Source organism: Engystomops pustulosus, chromosome 3 (genome assembly GCF_040894005.1).
Source record: "Engystomops pustulosus chromosome 3, aEngPut4.maternal, whole genome shotgun sequence".
Lineage (NCBI taxonomy): Eukaryota > Metazoa > Chordata > Amphibia > Anura > Leptodactylidae > Engystomops > Engystomops pustulosus.
In genome coordinates, this window is record NC_092413.1 from 221478725 (window position 1) to 221499782 (window position 21058).

The 21058-nt window shown below is 43.5% G+C and overlaps 2 protein-coding genes across 2 annotated transcripts in view; both read right to left on the bottom strand.

The window, feature by feature from the left end:
• Nucleotides 1–21058, bottom strand: part of LOC140120742 (uncharacterized) — a 363359-nt gene that overhangs the window by 318576 nt on the left and 23725 nt on the right. The gene's annotated exons all lie outside the window — the stretch shown is intronic.
• On the bottom strand, nucleotides 9334–10263 carry LOC140122962 (taste receptor type 2 member 104-like). Its single transcript, XM_072144209.1, has one exon. The coding sequence runs from the start codon at nucleotides 10261–10263 to the stop codon at nucleotides 9334–9336; it is 930 nt and encodes a 309-aa protein (XP_072000310.1).

The following is a 21058-nucleotide window of genomic DNA, read 5'->3' on the forward strand; positions in this document are numbered from 1 at the left end:
ACAAATTCAACTTAAGAACAAACCTCCAGACCCTATCTTCTACGTAACCCGGGGACTGCCTGTATTTGCCTAGAATTCTGACTGGTTCATTATAAAGACTTTGCAGGTGTCATTCTCTTTAGTGCATGATTTATGTACTAATTGTTAAAAAAATACACAATACACAGATTTCCCGTCATTTTAGAACAAGAGGAAGACAATCCACTTATCATTATTACTTACATATTCGTATTTAAATGTAGACAAAAAACATAAAAACAGTGAATTTAGAAGAGAGGAGGAAATTGAAAAGAGAATTTGGGAGAAACTAGAGGAACAAGAAGAAGAAAATAATGAGGTTGGAAACAGTTGTGACTTTGTTAACTTTTTTTCTCTTGTCTTAACTTGTCCACATTTCATGTCCATATTAGTGAAATACAAAATGATGAAGTTTTTGAGAATTTCATTTTATTATATTTTACCATAACATGACATTGGGGGTAATTTACTAAGGGCCCGATTCGCATTTTCCCGATTTGCACCGATTTTCCCTGGGATTTTGGCGCACGCGATCGGTTTGTGGCGCATCGGCGCTGGCATGCACACGACGGAAATCGGGGGGCTTGCCCATCAGAAAAGCCGATGGATTCGGAAAAACCGCCGTATTTTTAAAAAAAAAATTGGTGGCACGGGCCATACTCACATGCACCACGATGAAGACGATGAACTCTGTGGCACCTCGGCGGACTTCGGTGCAGCAGCGACACTTGGTGGACATCAGGCGCAGGACCTTCATGAATCGCCGGAAGACCCGAACGCTCGTCGGAGAAGCCGCCGCTGGAACGTGAATGGACAAGGTAAGTAAATGTGCCCCATTGTCTTCTTCTTAGACTGTTCTCTAGACTATTCTGCACATTTTCTTACCCAAGTTACCACTTTACAACCAGCATTTTTGAGTTTGGAGTTCCCTAGTAGTATACAGGTGGAATGAAACGTCGGATAAAGCATGAAAAACAACACACAGACAGTGTAACAAATACTATAAGCAGGAACAATCCAAATCATGACAGTGGAGATCAACTTCAAAGATGAAACGGCAAAGTAGAGGAGCACAGATCTGATGGCGGACAGGTGGACCTCCATTCTCAGGCCGATAACGTTACCACTGATTTTCTTTAAATTGTGGATGTGTCTGATCAGAGTGTGGACTAAATGTATCGAGCATAAGGTGACTATGATGAAAGGCAGAAAATTTCCAAATGTAGCTGAGGAGATGACAATGTCCAGATCCACGTCGGTGCGTCTACTTCTTTCAGAGAATGAGGAATTTTTTCCCATAAAGCTCTGGGCCACGAGACAGCCACAACATCCAGATACGAACGTTGATCCTAGAATTGCCGGAATAACCATCTGTGGAATTCTTAGCTGAAAGAACATGAAAATCTGCAACTTGCATGAGGCTATTTTGACGCAGTAGATGAGGCACAGCCATGCCGTAAACCAGAGGTTACAGTAATCCAAGGATTTTTGGATAGAGATGTATACAACATAGCGCATGTTGAATGGAGAGCCATTGAAAAAATAGTGGTAAGTGATAGTCTCAAAAATGAGTAAGGACTGAAGACAAAATCATCAGAAGCCAAGGCAGAGTAGAACCTTGTCTACGGGCTTCAGAGATCGTCTCTGTCTCATTTCATTGAGATTGACAATCACTATGAATCCATTGATTAACAACCCGATGGGGTGAAAAAGTAAGGAAAATGCTGTAAAAATCAAGCATTGCGTCTCCATCATTAATGGGTGACACAACATTTTGAAGGCTTCTGCTGGTGAAGAACCTCTGCTCTCTTGGTGCTCTACTGACCTTGTTTGCTCTTCTTTCTCTGGGCACAGTTATGGGTCGGGTTGTTTACAGTCTTACAACAGTTTTTGCTTATCTTATGCAAATTCAGATCATGACATGAGCAAATAGCATACAGCATGTAAATGACATAAACGCCATCAGAAAACATAATATCAATGCTGTCAATGGATTAAACAAGTACTAAAATTTACAAACCTAAAGTCTAAATCTATTTATCCTACCTACTCAGTAGGTATGTTCCACCGCAAATAGCAGGGTAAGTGTTTCTTTCCCAAAAATAGACAGCAGCCACGCCTCAAAATATTTTTTGCCTCTATTCTCTCACGGACCCCAATGAGGTGGGTATTTTTATTAGCAAATATTAATTAGTGGCCACTGCCATGTTGGATTTCTGCTGCAGCATGGACAGATACTCTGGGTTCTTAGCCTCCTCCCAGTCCTCAGTGTTGGGAGCTTGGACCCCTACAGGACTTGGAGTAAACTTCTCCACTCGCGATGCCACCACCTCTGGATCTATGCCGCCCTTGGCCTGCTGTGAGGAGGATGGTATTTTTTCTGACACTCACGTGTCCCCCTATTACTTGTCCCTCCTTTCACTCAGTGATGGTCAGAATAAGAGTCCAGAGTGTTAGCGGGGACTTTCTAAGGAGACACTTCATGATCCCTCTGTGCTATGAGATGCTGTGTTGTGACAATGTGCTTAGATTATCAGGGTACAGGGTTTATCTACACTTTTATTTTAATAATATCTGACACATAGAAAGAGAGAGAGAGGAGACAGATCTGATTAATAAGATGGATATAAAACACAATAACACACTCAGGTCTGATGCTTCATCTTATCAATAGAACAGAGTCAGCACTGCTATGCCTCCCACTCCCCTGGGATCCAGATCTTATCTTATTTGTAGAGCAGCTGTTGTGTCCTTTCCAGGCTGCTAGAAGCACGGCTGAACCAGGAAGTGCCTGTGTCTGTAGTGACTCTTACCAATCCACTTCTCCTGCAATAGAAGAGGGAATCGACTGTCTTTAGTCAGAAGATATACAGTCAGATCCAGGAACAACCAAAATTGAACACAAACTGTACACTAGGACCGATGAAGACAGGTTGGAATTATATCTGAAATGTGAAATGAAATGCTGTGGGAGGAATACCCCTTTAAAGGAGGATAATACTATAGGAGTATTATCAGGATTTCTTCAGAGTGCATCTGCTAACATCCTCTATCAAGCCATGCCCCCACCCCCAAGAGCTGGGTTTTTATAAAAATGTAACCGTTTAACTTTGAGTCAGACTGGTCTCAATATACCCCACCTTCAAAAGTCCAGAACAAATTTAGCAAAGGCAAAAAGAAACATTGAAAGAAACAAAGACACACAATGATCCCTACACAGACACATGCACCTTGGATTGGACCTTCAAGATCACATGACCATAGTGCATTATCATATTGAGTGACTTACCGGACCTGCTGCTGTTTCTCTAATAGATTTTAAGTGACTGGTCCCACAGTGTAGAGTATCTGTATACATTTATTGGGACAGGACGGGGTCTGTATTAAGCTGCTAAAAAAGCAAAACAAGAGAGATGCATAACAAATCCTCCAACCAGGGAGGTGGGAATCACAGAGAGGGTCTGTAGTAAAGAGCGCACGGCCCCTGATCCATCAGAGGTCCGATGGACATGGGGCATCACAGGAACGACGGACATGGCCATCACAGGAACGACGGACATGGCCATCACAGAAAGTGCGGAGTCCGGGGCGATGGCTATGATGGACAGAACAGAACGTTTACCGGGATATGAACAATATGGAGGATCCTATTAGGTTATTGTTCATACCCTTTTATACATATTAGCATTATTAGCGGACAACCCCTTTAAACCAGTTATGTTAACCAATGTTACAGTTGTGTTTAGAGGTCATTCTGGGGAGAGGGGGAGGGGCTTAGCTGTGACATCATTGTAGTATATTGCTAGAATTTTTAAAATGTAGACAAATAAAATAATAATAGGAGGTTGAATGGAAAAATTCAGTCCTATAAGATTTTAATAAAATCTCCCTATGGATGCAAACTCATCAGAACTTTCCGGGTGAGCATCAATGCAAAATTTCACGTCTCACTGAGAGATATTTTCCTATGACCTGAGAGTGACTTGTGGATATTTTCAGCCTTCACAAACATTTAGACCATGATCCATTATATAGAATGTGGACCCATAAACACTGATGCCTCCTTACAGACCCTGCATGCAGTAGAGTTGTCAACGAGGAATGAAATGTTACTAATTAATAAATGTTCCCACCAGAAATGCCACCAAAGAAAAGGGTTATTCAAGTGTTTTAAAAATTCTGGGGAGGCTGGGGCTGGGGAGGCATTTTTTTTAAAAACAAACAAACCTGTACTCAACTCCTGAGCCGCTCCAGATGTCCTGTGCCACCGTCTTGCCGGACGGCACCCCCTGAGTCAAGGAAGCTCCGGTGAGTTCCGCTTCTGGACGTCCACACCTATCTGTCCCTATTCCCAGTGTGGTATCAGGCGCCCACCCGTCACCATATCTCATAGCACTGCAGCCCGGGTAGAAATGTAAAAAACGAGGTTCCTGTGACCTGGTCTGGCTATTAGGGCTTACTACAGTCTATGTTCACTCACACTCACTGCTCAGTGCAAGCTGATATCCAGAAGCCCAACTCAGAGAGGCTGGGCCCCATAGCAGGCTTCTGAATGGGCCTCCAATGAGGGGTTCTCCAATGATTAACCGGTTAAGGTCCGGGCCCTTTCCTGTTTTTTCATGTCCAATTTTCACTCTCCACATTCAAAAATCTATAACTTTTTTATTTTTACACATAAAGAGCTGTGTGATGGCTTGTTTTCTGCGTAACGAATTGCACTTCATAGTGATGGTATTAAATATTCCAGGCCATGTACTCGGAAGTGGGAAAAAAAATTCCAAATGAGGTGAAAATGGTGAAAAAACGCATTTGGGCCGTTTTCTTGTGGGCTTGGATATTACGTCTTTCACTGAGCGCCCCAAATGACATGTCTACTTTATTCTTTGTGTCGGTACGATTAAGAGGATACCAAATTTGTATAGGTTTTATAATGTTTTCATACATTTACAAAAATTAAAACCTCCTGTACAAAAATTATTTTTTTGATTTTGCCAACTTCTGGCGCTAATAACTTTTTTATACTTTGGTGTATGGAGCTGTGGGTGGTGTCATTTTTTGAGAAATTTGATAATATTTTCAATGATATCGTTTTTAGGACTGTACGACCTTTTGATCACTTTTTATATATTTTTTTATATTTTTCAAAATGGCAAAAAAGTGCCATTTTCAACTTTGGGCGCTATTTTCCGTTACGGGGTTAAACACATTGAAAAAACGTTATCATATTTTGATAGATCGGGCATTTTTGGACACGTCGATACCTAATGTGTTTATGATTTTCACTGTTTATTTATATTTATGTCAGTTCTAGGGAAAGGGGGGTGATTTGAAATTTTAGTTTTTTTTATTATAATTTTTTATTTTTTTTTATTTTTACTATTTTTCAGACTCCCTAGGGTACTTTAACCCTAGGTTGTCTGATCGATCCTATCATATACTGCCTTACTACAGTATGGCAGTATATGGGGATTTTCCTCCTCATTCATTACAATGTGCTGACAGCACATTGTAATGAATGGGTTAAAACGAAATAGCCTCGGGTCTTCGGAAGACCCAAGGCTACCATGGGGACAGATCTCCGCTCCCCGATGACGTCATGGGGAGCGGCGATCCCGGGTAAGATGGTGGCGCCATGCGCCGCTATCTTTTTGAGGCTGCCGGCAGCTTTGCCGGCAGCCATCGCTGTTATAATACCTGCGATTGGTGCTAGCACCAATCGCGGATGTTACCGGTAAGCCTTTGCTGCAATATGCAGCAAAGACTTACCGGCTATGGAGAGGGCTCAGCCCGTGAGCCCTCTCTATGCAGCGCGACCCGACCGCCGCTGTGAATACACGGCGGGCGGTCGCGAACTGGTTAAAAGGCAACTTCTGATCATTGGGGGTCTCAGTAATGGGAGCTCCGTTGTACCCCAGATGAAGAGAGCAGCCAACCGCATGTGTGCTTTCATCTCTATGGCGCTGATGGAGAAAGAAGAGCACCGCATTCGGTTATCTACGTCAGCGCCATACAGCGCCGGGACATGTGCCACTGGCTGCTCTCTTCATCTGGGGTACAACAGACCCCCCTGTTCTGCCAATCAAAGACGGATCAGGATCTACATGGAATCCAAGGCTTCAGATTCCTGCCCTGAAGGAAGAATGACAACACAAAATTGGTTGCGGTGAAATTTATTAACACAATCAAATGCAAAGTAATACAACAAGCAATAATAGCACAAGTAAATGGTTATAGCAAAATAACTCAAATCTTCATGAACTTTCTCTGAATTAAGCTGATCCACTCCGTATATGATGTGTAGACTATGTGAAATGTGCCATATATACCTCTGAAGCAATTACAGGAAAGCCTACTCTTCTCTAGGGTCAGGAAGTAAGAGGTCTCCTTATGGCGGTCATAAAGTCACAAGCCTCTCACTCAGCCAAACCCATTCCCTACACTGTACTGACGAGACCCAATCAGGTGGGAACATTGTACAGCTCTGTCTACAGTTGGGAGTCTGTTCCTTCTGGAATAGAGAGACTGGTTTGGCTTAATCCCACATCATATTAGGCTTCCTGTAGGTCATACTTGGTGTTACGGGGACTGCCTTACAAGGTAGCAAATGGAGGCATTGTTTTCCTTATCCCACCTTGAAAAATGCATATTTCCCTACTCTTCTCTAGTGGTAGCTCATAGAATTTCGACTCACCCACCAAGCGTGCATATGTAGCGTGCATATAGCCGAACACAACATTCAGTCACCGAGGAGCCCCGCGACCCACATGGTACAGCGATATCAGGAACATGCTACACTAACCAATGGGTCCTATATCCTTCAGACCCACGGATCACTGTCTACAGCAAGACCCCCTAACATGGCTTGGTAGCACCTCGCTTTTATAGTATTATGAAATCCTTACATATCCTGTTAACGCAGGAATTATCAGTGTATCAGCTTAGAGACTTTGCCTCACCCGATAGTTGGTCAAACTGCAAGATGTGCTAAGCAAGAACCATGCGTCATAAGCTGCTATAAGACCCCTATATTTAGACATTTCTCTATTGTATAATCTTAGAAAAGAACATAAAGTATCTCCTGTCACTCCCTTTCTTATCAGTATCCCCCTGTATCCAGAATCCCCCTGTATCCAGAATCCCCCTTCTCACATACAGTCACATTCTATTAGTTAGAGATAGTTAATTTCCATGAATCCTATTAAAGGCATCTTAATTCCAAGATGGCGCCTAGCTTGACACTAAAATACTAAAGGTATTACATTCTTGTGATGTGTAGGGGCCCCATCACAGAGAACTCCACTTGTCCTGTGGGAAGGGGCCAACCTGTCAGTGGAGAAACTCTTAAAACATGAAAAATACATATTTATATACATATTTACACACTCACATAATATACATACAGCAGTATTAATGTCAGTGTCAGGGGAGAAGTTTTCATCTAGTGACACCTGCCCTGCTGGGCCCCCTGATCCTGCGGGTCCTGTAGCAGCTGCTATGGTGGATATCACTCTACTGACATATACAGGCGGTCCCCTACATAAGGACACCTGACTTACACACGACCTCTCGTTACAGACGGACCCCTCTGCCCCCTCTGACCTCTCTGGATGTTACTATAGTCCCTGGCTGCAATGATCAGCTGTAAGGTGTCTGTAATGAAGCTTCATCGATAATCCTTGAAAAGTCCTTTTCAAAATCCAATTGTCACTGGGACAAAAAAAAAAATTGTATTGAGCTACAATTATAAAATATACAGGATCCAAAAAAGAAGAGTTCCGTAGCACATCCAGATAAAATAATGATTCTTTCCTTTATTTTGTCATCATTAAAAATTGTACATGGTGTACACTAGGTCCACAAGCCAGGGTATGTGAAAACTTTCTTTTTCTTTGTTGTAAAATATACAGTTCCGACTTACATACAAATTCAACTTAAGTACAAACCCAAGGAACCGATCTTGTACGTGACCCGGGGACTGCTCAATGAAGATGGAGGTCACGTGACGCACACTATAGGCTAATGTGACTCACTGATAGGGGGATGTTACTCCTGACCTGCCTGAATTGGAGTGTTCTGTATTAAAAAATATTTTGCACAATGAAAATGAAAAAAAAAAACTATTGTCGAGTTTTTAAATAAATTATAATTGAGTTATAAAACCGTATCAGAAATTTCCACATTCAGTGTCCTAATTAGAATATAGGAAAGTATTTAATGCTATAACCACACAATGAACTTCGTGCTAAATTAATAATGTAGTAAATGTTACCCTGACACTCGCTACTCCAAGAGAAGGGGGCGCTGTTCCTTCCATTGAAAGAGCTGCAGGTTGAGCGTGCGTGTGTTAAAGGGGTCTTCTCATTTCGGTAAGTTAATGTTATTCTTTGTATAATCAAAAATGATACATTATTCCCATGTACTTTCTGTATCAATTCCTCATGCTTTTCTAGATCTCTGCTTGCTGTTATACTGTAGAAAGCTTCTATGTTTATTTCTATGGACATAAATCTGACCAAGGTCACACAGGTGCACGGCTCGTTATAACACACAGCTCTGATTACTCTCTATGATATAACAAACCGTGCACCTGTGTGACCATGGTCAGATGTCCATAGAAATAAACATAGAAGCTTTTTATAGCAAGCAAAGATCTAGAAAACCATGAGTGTCACGCTGGCTCTGTAAGATTTAAAGGGCCAGCGCGCCGATAATTGGTGCTGATTGGCAAGATAAATTCCTGCAGCTTCTGGTGTCCCCTGCCGGTGCCTTGTGCCTTAGAGAAAGCTTTGTTCCCTTGCCCTGCGCTGTTTATGTGATTTCCTGTTGTGACGCCGGTTCCATTATTGACTTCAATCCCGTGCTGCCCGTCTCGACCTCCTGCCTGTCCCCGACTACGATTGTGCCTGACGTCTGTGCACCTCGCCTTAGCTGCCACCGAGGCTGTGGAACGATCTGGTGATACCACGCCGCAACAAGCCCAACCCGCTTTGTGGTGGGCTCTGGTGAAAGTGGGGTCCACTTAGACTCCGGTCCAAGGTGTCGGCTTACGTCATCGTCCGCGTTGGTCCAGTGGGTCCACTACCCCTGGTGTGTGACAATGAGCAATAGATACAGAAAGTATATTGGAAAATTGTCTAACTTTTGTTTGTACAAGCAATAATTATTTTTGTTGAAATGGGAAAACCCCATTGACTAACATTTGTCTACCTCCCGTTGGTCACAAACAAATTGATAATTTGACTCTCAAACTGCAAATCTTCCCACATCTACATCAAAGGAAAATTAGAGCAATGAGTTTGACATTGATACTACAGTTCATGTGCCAAGATCTCGCCTCCTTATCCCCAACCAGTGGAGGGCGTTGAGGAAGGCTTTCTTCAGTGCCTTATTGCTGATGATGAAAGACACTGAATGTAGACTCGGGAAGATAACATACGTCGTAAAGCAGAATGCAGTCAGCAGTTGTTTCCTGAGGATCATGCTCACAGGTAACAGGTTAGAACCCAAAAAATACAGAACGCAAAGCACAAGAAAAGAGACCATGCTCCGAATGACACCGAGGTGCACATCACGTTGAACATCTCTGAATCCAGAACCTTGGCTGGCCAGGCGTCTGGTGTGTCCTATGAGGGACAAAATCAAAAGACCAATGGAAAAGCACAATATTACAAATGGAATGATGGATCCTGCAAGACGGATGAGGAAGAAATGAAGTCTGTTCAATTCAATAGTTACATTTGTACTATCAGTTCCATTTAAGGACTTACGATAGAACACAAACCACCTAGAAGGCAAACAGGAGAGAACCGATAAAGCCAATGAGAGGAGAAGAAGCCAGTGGACCATCTTGGAGATGTTCCTCTTGATCATGATGAAGAGTCGGTTGCTGTAGTTTGTGATCTTCGCGCAGTAGAAGACACAGAGCACCGAGCCCCACCACAGGTTACAGAACTCGGCAGACATGGACAGGGGCATCAGGTACTTCCGGGCAATCACCAAGTGTTTTATTTTTGTATCGGACATATTATCAATAATAAACAAACTGTAAACAAATAGCAGCATGACCCGCACCATGGCCAAGCCGGTGATGATGACATCTATGGATTGAAGGGGTCGAAACTTCTTCCAGCAATTTAGGTTTACTGTGACAATAAATACATTCAACAAAATTCCACCGACAACCAAAAGGACTAAAACTCCATTTAAAAGAAATCCAATAAACCTTTCAATGGACCCGTGATTCATGGTAGAGCGGCAGATCTTCCAGAACCGTCATACAGTACTGGAGGTCCGACTCTGATGTGTCATGTAGATGCATCTGTCTGTACCGGTTGTTACTGTCAGATGAGAGCTACTGGGGTTGTTTTATGCTTTGCATGATTCATGATAATTAATCTACAATATTCAATGTGTCTACGAGGGAGGAGGGAGATGTATCTGCAGAGAGAAGATGTTAACCTGTTGAGGGGTGAAACATTACTGACTGGGAATTACACAGAATTAAAAGTCTGCATAATATTTGTATATGAGGATGCCCATATACTAAGTCAGATGAGATTTATTTGGTTTTGAGGACTGCATAAGGGCTTGTTTTTTGCATAACAAATTTAACTGCCGACGCAGCCTTTAACGACGCAGCCTTTTTTTTGGAAATTTGTGCCTCCATGTCTTCAAAAATCTATAATTTTGGCGCTTTACCATGTAGAGAGCTATGTGAGGGCTTATGGTACGCATATCGTTTATATTAGAGCATAACCATACCCGAGTATAAGCCGAGGAACATAATCTTACCACCAAAAAGTGGGAAAACCTATTGACTTGAGCATAAGCCTAGGGTGGAAAATGCATTGGTCACAGCCTCCAAGCAGTATATAGCCAGCCAGCACCCTTAAGTATCCTGCTAGCCCCCCTTGTTGTAGAAAGCATGTTAGCCGCCCCCATAGTATATAACCTTATATCGCCTCCCAGCCAGCCCCATGTAGTATACAGCCTGCCAGCCATCCGTCGGCAGTATATAGCCTGCCAGCCAGCCCCGTGTAGTGTATAACCTGCCAGCCACCTGTAGTATATAGCCTGCCAGCCCGTGTAGTATATAGCCTGCCAGGCAGCCCCTTTAGTATGTAGCCTGCCAGCAAGCCCCATGTAGTATATAAACAGTCAGGCCTGTGTAGTATATAGTCTGCCAGCCAGCCCTGTGTAGTATATAGCCTGCCAGCCAGCCCCGTGTAGTATATAAACAGTCAGGCCTGTGTAGTATATAGTCTGCCTGCTCCATGTAGTATATAGCCAGCCAGCCCCATGTAGTATATAACCTGTCAGCCAGCCCTGTGTAGTATATACCCTGCCAGCCAGTCCCGTGTAGTATGTAGCCTGTCAGATGGCCCCGTGAAGTATCTAGCCTGCCAGCCCCGTGTAGTATATAGCCTGTCAGGTGGCCCCGTGAAGTATCTAGCCTGCCAGCCCCGTGTAGTATATAGCCAGCTAGCCTCCTTTAGTATATAGTCAGCCTGCAGCCCCATGTAGTATATAGTATGCCAGCCCCCAGTATGTACTCACCATTCCCAGGCAGCTCCTCTTCTTTCTTCATGTGTGCAGTGGCTGATATTATAATTTGTGTGAAGAAAGAGGAGCTGCCTAGGGTGTCAAAATGGTGTGTACTCAATTAATTTATTTTTTTTTCATATACTCGAGTATAAGAAAAGTGGGGAACTTTCAGCACAAATATATGCTTATACCCGAGTATATACGGTAACAAATTGCACTCCATAGTGACAGTATTTATTATTTCATGTCGTCTACCGGGAAGCGGGAAAAAAATTCTACATGCAGTGAAATTGGTGAAAAAAAAATTTGGACCCTTTTCTTGTTGGCAGTTTTTTCGGCTTTTACTATGCTCCCCAAATGAATTGTCTACTTTATTCTTAGTCTAAGAATAGACATTTGTACAACGCTGTGAATGTCACTTCAGCTTGGACTCCTCCTCCTTACAATACTAGTTTCATCAGTTTTAAGAGAGCACTAATATAGCAATAAGTGAACTGTTCTGTGAATCTTCATGTTTAGACTTAGGTGGAGCAGCAAGACAAGATGTGTCACCAGTCTTTCTGTTTCCCTCTTTAACCATCTCCATCAAGCGGAATGTTTGGTCCAATTTTCTCACTGTTTTTCTGTCTGTGTTAAAGGAAATCTACCACCAGGATCAAGGATCGTAAACCAAGATGACTGACATACTGGTTGTTTAGCTTCTTCTGCCCTTGGTTTTTATGAAAAAAAATTATGTAAATGAGCCTGAGGGACTCCCGGCTTAATATCTATGGAGTCCAGAGCACTTCAGGCTTTTTTGCATCATTTCTACTGACTTTTTTTTTTAAGCAATGGCATATGAAGCTAAAAGAAGAGCAGATCGTGGTAGAGGGGGCACACACCAGTATGTCAGTGTGCTGGGTTTACAGTCCTTCATCCTGTTGGTAGATGCCCTTAAACTTCACATTCACAGGCAACTGGTTACAACCCTTGAAACAATATTTCTTGGGGGCTCGTCCGGGATCCCAAGAAACCACAGAGGGCAGAAGCCAACAGGACAACAGGGAATTGAACAATATCTGAGATTATAAGTTACCTTATATACTCAAGTATAAGCCTAGTTTTTCAGCACAAAATTTGTGCTCAAAAACTCTAACTCGGCTTATACTCGAGTCAACTAAAAAAATAAAGACAAAACTCACCTTTCTGATGTCACCCGTAGGTCCTCTTCTGTCTGAGACAGTCTGAGACAGAAGAGGACCTATGGGGGACGTCGCAAAGATGAGTACAGTGTTATTTTTTTTCCTACTACAGGGGTTGGGCAGGCTGTATGCTACAGGGGCTGGCAGACTATATACTGGGAGGCTGTAACAAATGCATTTCCCACCCTCGGCTTATACTCGAGTCAATAGGTTTTCCCAGTTTTTGTGTTGAAATTATGGGTCTCGGCTTATACTCGGGTCGGCTTATACTCGAGTATATACGGTACTTCTAGACGCTTGATCCAATGCCAAGATTTAGGTTGATTTGGGAGGTTAAGATGTTGATTGTTTTTTCTGCACCTGGTGACATTTCAACTGATTTTTGTTTGTAGGGATCGTGTGAAGGACGCACTTTTGCATATTCCTTTTAGGTTAGGGAAGCCCAATCACCTTTCTGGTGGAGTCCTAAGGATGTGTCTATGTCTTTTTATGTTTATATATTGAACCAAACTGCTATTCTTTTATTTCGGTAGACATATTGGTTAATGTGAGACGCTAAAGGGAGTGACTATAATGTGCATATTGCAATATGATTCATAAAAAGATTTCAATGTTGTTTATTTTATTGTTTTTATTGTATTAGTTGTGGAAACTTTGTGTGAAATTGCTTTTTACCTGTAAAATAATATGAATTGCACAATGTGAATTTGCTAACATAAGGCAACACAATGGGCACATTTATTTACCCGGTCCATTCGCGTTCCAGCGGCGGCTTCTCTGACGAGTGTTTAGGTCTTCCGGCGATTCATGAAGGTCCTGCGCCCGATGTCCACCAGGTGGCGCTGCTGCGCTGAAGTCCACCAAGGTGCCCCGGAGTTCATCGTCTTCATCGTGGTGCATGTGAGTATGGCCCATGCGACCAATTTTTTTTTTTAAAATGCAGCAGTTTTTCCGAATCCGTCGGGTTACCGTTCGGCCACGCCCCCCGATTTCCGTTGCGTGCATGCCAGCGCCGATGTGCCACAAACCGATCGAGTGCGCCAAAATCCCGGGGCAATTCAGGTACAATCGGCGCAAATCGGAAATATTCGGGTAACACATCGGGAAAACGCGAATTGGGCCCTTAGTAAATGACCCCCAAAGTCTCCAAGGTCATGCCCCAGAAGAAGCTAGAATCGGACGAAACCCTGGATTGGGCTGAGACCACTTGATTTGGGAGGCAGACTTTTATTGTTATAGACCTAATTTATATGTAGCTTTGTGAGTATATTTTATTGAATTAATACATTCATGAGTTACCCTTGGATAATCTGCCCTATGTTTCTGCCAATATTTTCTATAGCGAATTATTTGTATTGACAGTAATATGGATAATGTAAAATAAAATGGACATTCTTTAAAATGGTAAATTGGTTTCAAGTGACATTTAGGATTGTGTACAAATATTCTTTGCTTTTATGTAATGAAAACACTTTATGACACTTCTATGTCACTGTGAACATTGCACAAAACTTGTTTGTTTCGTCTTCACTGTCTTGTCCTGTATTTTTTTCTAAAGACATCGCTATCCCTTTCTGAGAAGATTTGATCCCAGACAGTGATCCTATACAGCCAGGGCCGGATCAAGGTTGGTGGGGGCCCCTGGGCGCAAAATGTTGTATCCAGCTTCCCCAGCAACCGCTGTATACAGGTCCCCAGCAATCACTATATACAGCCCCCAGCAATCACTATATACAGCTCCCCCAGTAATCACTATATACAGCTCCCCAGCAATCACTATATACAGCCCCCAGCAATCACTATATACAGCTCCCCCAGCAATCACTATATACAGCTCCCCCAGCAATCACTGTATACAGCTCCCCCAGTAATCACTGTATACAGCTCCCCCAGCAATCACTATATACAGCCCCCCCAGCAATCACTATATACAGCTCCCCCAGCAATCACTGTATACAGCCCCCCAGCAATCACTGTATACAGCTCCCTCCAGCAATCACGATATACAGCCCCCCAGCAATCACTATATACAGCTCCCCCAGCAATCACTGTATACAGCCCCCCAGCAATCACTATATACAGCTCCCCCCAGCAATCACGATATACAGCCCCCCAGCAATCACTATATACAGCTTCCCCAGCAATCACTATATACAGCTCCCCCAGCAATCACTATATACAGCTCCCCCAGCAATCACTATATACAGCTCCCCCAGCAATCACTATATACAGCCCCCAGCAATCACTATATACAGCTCCCCCAGCAATCACTATATACAGCTCCCCCAGTAATCACTGTATACAGCTCCCCCAGCAATCACTATATACAGCCCCCAGCAATCACTATATACAGCTCCCCCAGCAATCACTATATACAGCTCCCCCAGTAATCACTGTATACAGCTCCCCCAGCAATCACTATATACAGCTCCCCCAGCAATCACTGTATACAGCTCCCCCAGCAATCACTATATACAGCTCCACCAGCAATCACTATATACCCCCCCAGCAATCACTATATACCCCCCCAGCAATCACTATATATACAGCTCCCCCAGCAACCACTATATACAGCTCCCCAGCAATCACTATATCCAGCTCCCCAGCAATCACTATATCCAGCTCCCCCAGCAATCACTATATACAGCTCCCCCAGCAATCACTATATACAGCTCCCCCAGCAATCACTATATACAGCTCCTCCAGCAATCACTGTATACAGCTCCCCCAGCAATCACTGTATACAGCTCCCCCAGCAATCACTGTATACAGCTCCCCCAGCAATCACTATATACAGCTCCCCCAGCAACCACTATATACAGCTCCTCCAGCAATCACTATATACAGCTCCCCCTGCAATCACTATATACAGCTCCCCCAGCAACCACTGTATACAGCTCCCCCAGCAACCGCTGTATACAGCTCCCCCACCAATCACTGTATACAGCTCCCCCAGCAACCACTATATACAGCTCCCTCAGCAATCACTATATACAGCTCCCCAATAATCACTATATACAGCTCCCCCAGCAATCACTATATACAGCTCCCCAGCAATCACTATATACAGCTCCCCCAGCAATCACTGTATACAGCTCCCCCAGCAATCACTATATACAGCTCCCCCAGAAATCACTTTATACAGCTCCCCAATAATCACTATATACAGCTCCCCCAACAATCACTATATACAGCTCCCCCAGCAATCACTGTATACAGCTCCCCCAGCAATCACTGTATACGGCTCCCCAAGCAACCACTATATACAGCTCCCCCTATATACTGTCCCCCTATAATAACTATATACAGTCCCCCTAAAATAACTATACACCCCTATAATAACTATATACTGTCCTCCTATAACAATATACAGTCCTCCTATAATAACTATACACCCCCCTTAAACTATATACAATCCCTATAACTAAATACAGACCCCCTATAATAACGAACTACATACAATCCCCCATAACAACTATATACAACACCCTCCCCACATAATAAATATATACAGACAATCCCCCTATAATTAACTATATACAGTCACAATAAAATTGTTCTCACCTTCCAGTGTTCCCCCGATGCGCGCCGTCATCATCTTCCTTCTAGGTGTCGGATGTAAACAAAGATGGCGGCGCCCTGCTACAGGCAGCGCGGCGGCGTCGCGGCGCCGTGACGTCACACGCTGAGACGTCACGCACTGCGTCGCTAGCGGCAGGGGGCCGCCATCTTTGTTTATATGCGATCGTCTATGGCAGAGCAGGGAACTTATTGTTCCCTCACTCTGCCATAGACGAAAGTGAGGAACATCTCGCGATTCGGACGGGGAGCCCGAAGCCAACTACACTGTTGGCGATTCAGGCAGTCGTGTGACCGCCCGAATCGCCCACATTTGGTGGCGGCCCATTTAAAGGGCTAAGTGGTGGGGGCCCCGGGGCTCGCGCCCCGGGAGCCCTGCCTATGATCCGGCCCTGTATACAGCATAGCTACATGGACATGCTTCCTTCTGTAGTGGCGGGCTACTAACACTTTGATCTGTTTCTATACTGCTCCATGAATTCTAATGACCAGGGCACTCCCGAACTTGTATCCTGTTTAATATAAACCTGGTAAGGAATATTTGTGTTCCTTTTTGTTATAGTCAGTGGACTAAAATTATCCTTTGGTTAACCTGATAACAAGGGTTGTGTGTACGCTTTCAGGCTTTCGGGTTTGCTGAGTTCAACTAAACTCAGTACTTAAATTTGGTTCGGGTCACCCCCACCGGTAATCTTTAAGATTGGCAGATAAAATTCTGTTGGCAATAAAACACCATTTTCCTTAGGATTGGCATGCCCGTGACATCATCAGGGAGTGACAATCCTAGAAAAAATGGTGTATGTTCCTATGTCATCTGATGGGTGGCACACATGCACCAGGGGCTTTGAACAGTTGAAACCTGCAATTGGTGCCAGCACTGATCGCGGGTATTACCGACTGGGGATTAAGCCGGAACTGAACCCGGACATCTTGCTGAATATTGCGTGTTTGGGTCTGCTCATAGTGCGGATGACTGTTTTTCAGGATAAGTCATCAGTGTCAAATCAATAGGGGTTTGACACAGAGGCTCTACCCGAAGAGCTGAAGGCTGGACCATGTTCACACATCAAAGAATCTTCTTTCACTTGAAAAAGGGGACCTTGGTTCCCCGAAACGCGTTGTGATGATCTTTTACCTATCCTTTTATTAATAATAAATATATTTGGAGAGAATATACCCGGTCTTGTTGTGCGCCTACCGTTTCCGACCTTCCCGATTTGACTCCCAGACTCCAACAGGCATAGTCCCTTGTGTTTGCAGAACACACTGAAACATCGGCTGCCACTGACCACTGTCATTTCAAACTAACACTAGAATTGTGTCTTGTTGAGCACAACTCGACCAGGTGAGCAAGCACTTAGCCATACAAAATACCTGTAACCAAGCAATACTACCCTATGAGCGCTATTTTCTTTTGTCTTTGGGGTTTGACACTTGGTACGTGGATTCTGAGCAGGGGATATCCAGCCTAGCCAGTCTACTGCGGATAGGTCCTTTCATTAAGTTCATTCAGTTTTTGGCATAGAGGTAGTTACGGTCACATAAGCAATGTAGGGGCAGAATTTTTCTATATAGCGGCTGCGTGGATATATCATATCATTATAAGTCTGTGTTGTAGGTTATAGACCATTACCTATATGATATTAATGACTTGCGCTTTAAAATGGCAGGTGGCAGATGGCGACGGAAGCCGTTTTCAGTTGCCTCCTCCTGTCCCCTTAAGGCAATGATTGTCTGAAGCAGAACTACCTGTACCATAATAGAGAACAGGAGCTCCAAAGGAGGAGAAGTTAATGATTTTAAGAAAAATTCTAAAAAAATTGCAACTGCCGTAATAGATTTAGAAATATTATAAAAATATTATAGAAACCACAAGTATGAATTATATATCAAAAATTAAAGAAAGCAAACAAAAAATACAGGATGATAAAATAAATGATATTTTTTGAACGGTCACAAAACCTTCTACCTCAAAACCTCTTACGATAACAATTATATCTCAGAAAACAAAACAAAAAATCTTTAATAGAGATGAGCGAACATGCTCGTCCGAGCTTGATGCTCGGTCGAGCATTAGGGTACTCGAAACTGCTCGTTACTCGGACGAATACTTCGCCCGCTCGAGAAAATGGCAGCTCCCGCCGTTTTGCTTTTTGGCGGCCAGAAACAGAGCCAATCACAAGCCAGGAGACTCTGCACTCCACCCAGCATGACGTGGTACCCTTACACGTCGATAGCAGTGGTTGGCTGGCCAGATCAGGTGACCCTGGGATAGACTAGCCGCTGGCCGCGCTGCTCGGATCATTCTGTCTCTGGATGCCGCTAGGGAGAGAGCTGCTGCTGCTCAGGGAAAGCGTTAGGGTGTTCTATTAGCTTACTGTTAGGCAGGAGTGATTCTCAAAGAACCCAACAGCCCTTCTTAGGGCTACAATAACGTTCTACTTTTTTTATTTTAATTTGCATCTTTTACCATTTTGTGAGGAATTAGCAGGGGGACTTGCTACCGTTGTGTTTAGCTCTTAGTGGCACACATATCCATAGCAAAGACCGAAGTGGGAAAATTCAGTAGGGGTTGGATTTCTATTAGGCAATAACTCAGTGTCATCTCATCTGGCATAGTACTGTGCTTCCTTTGATACTTGGCTAGAAAATAGCCATAGGAGAATACAAACAGCTTCTTGAAGCCTACAGTAGCGTTCTATATATTTGATTTCTGGTTGATCTGCTGGTGACTGTAGTTTCTGCAGTGCATGTACTTGCCAATTCTGAGCAATTTGTAGTGAGACTTGCGACCGCTGTGTTCTGCGCTTAGTGGCGCACATATCCATAGCAAAGGCTGAAGTGGCAAAATTCAGTAGGGGTTGGATTTCTATTAGGCAATAACTCAGTGTCATCTCATCTGGCATAGTACTGTGCTTCCTTTGATACTTGGCTAGAAAATAGCCATAGGAGAATACAAACAGCTTCTTGAAGCCTACAGTAGCGTTCTATATATTTGATTTCTGGTTGATCTGCTGGTGACTGTAGTTTCTGCAGTGCATGTACTTGCCAATTCTGAGCAATTTGTAGTGAGACTTGCGACCGCTGTGTTCTGCGCTTAGTGGCGCACATATCCATAGCAAAGGCTGAAGTGGCAAAATTCAGTAGGGGTTGGATTTCTATTAGGCAATAACTCAGTGTCATCTCATCTGGCATAGTACTGTGCTTCCTTTGATACTTGGCTAGAAAATAGCCATAGGAGAATACAAACAGCTTCTTGAAGCCTACAGTAGCGTTCTATATATTTGATTTCTAGTTGATCTGCTGGTGACTGTAGTTTCTGCAGTGCATGTACTTGCCAATTCTGAGCAATTTGTAGTGGGACTTGCGACCGCTGTGTTCTGCGCTTAGTGGCGCACATATCCATAGCAAAGGCTGAAGTGGCAAAATTCAGTAGGGGTTGGATTTCTATTAGGCAATAACTCAGTGTCATCTCATCTGGCATAGTACTGTGCTTCCTTTGATACTTGGCTAGAAAATAGCCATAGGAGAATACAAACAGCTTCTTGAAGCCTACAGTAGCGTTCTATATATTTGATTTCTGGTTGATCTGCTGGTGGCTGTAGTTTCTGCAGTGCATGTACTTGCCAATTCTGAGCAATTTGTAGTGAGACTTGCGACCGCTGTGTTCTGCGCTTAGTGGCGCACATATCCATAGCAAAGGCTGAAGTGGCAAAATTCAGTAGGGGTTGGATTTCTATTAGGCAATAACTCAGTGTCATCTCATCTGGCATAGTACTGTGCTTCCTTTGATACTTGGCTAGAAAATAGCCATAGGAGAATACAAACAGCTTCTTGAAGCCTACAGTAGCGTTCTATATATTTGATTTCTGGTTGATCTGCTGGTGGCTGTACTTTCTGCAGTGCATGTACTAGCCAATTCTGAGCAATTTGTAGTGGGACTTGCGACCGCTGTGTTCTGCGCTTAGTGGCGCACATATCCATAGCAAAGGCTGAAGTGGCAAAATTCAGTAGGGGTTGGATTTCTATTAGGCAATAACTCAGTGTCATCTCATCTGGCATAGTACTGTGCTTCCTTTGATACTTGGCTAGAAAATAGCCATAGGAGAATACAAACAGCTTCTTGAAGCCTACAGTAGCGTTCTATATATTTGATTTCTGGTTGATCTGCTGGTGACTGTAGTTTCTGCAGTGCATGTACTTGCCAATTCTGAGCAATTTGTAGTGGGACTTGCGACCGCTGTGTTCTGCGCTTAGTGGCGCACATATCCATAGCAAAGGCTGAAGTGGCAAAATTCAGTAGGGGTTGGATTTCTATTAGGCAAGAACTCAGTGTCATCTCATCTGGCATAGTACTGTGCTTCCTTTGATACTTGGCTAGAAAATAGCCATAGCAATAGGATAGCATTGTTTGGTTTTAAAAACTCAAAAAAAAACAAAAAACACAAAAAAAAAAAAAAAAACACAAAAAAAAAAAAAAAAGTAAAAAAAAAAAAAAAGTTATAACTCTCATTTTAAAAATGTTTAACCCGAGGGCTAGGGGTAGAGGACGAGGGCGGGGACGTGGGCGTCCAACTACTGCAGGGGTCAGAGGCCGTGGTCCTGGGCGGGGTGAGACACCACCTGCTGATGAGGGAGCAGGGGAACGCCGCAGAGCTACACTCCCTAGGTTCATGTCTGAAGTTACTGGGACTCGTGGTAGAGCACTGTTGAGGCCAGAACAGTGCGAACAGGTG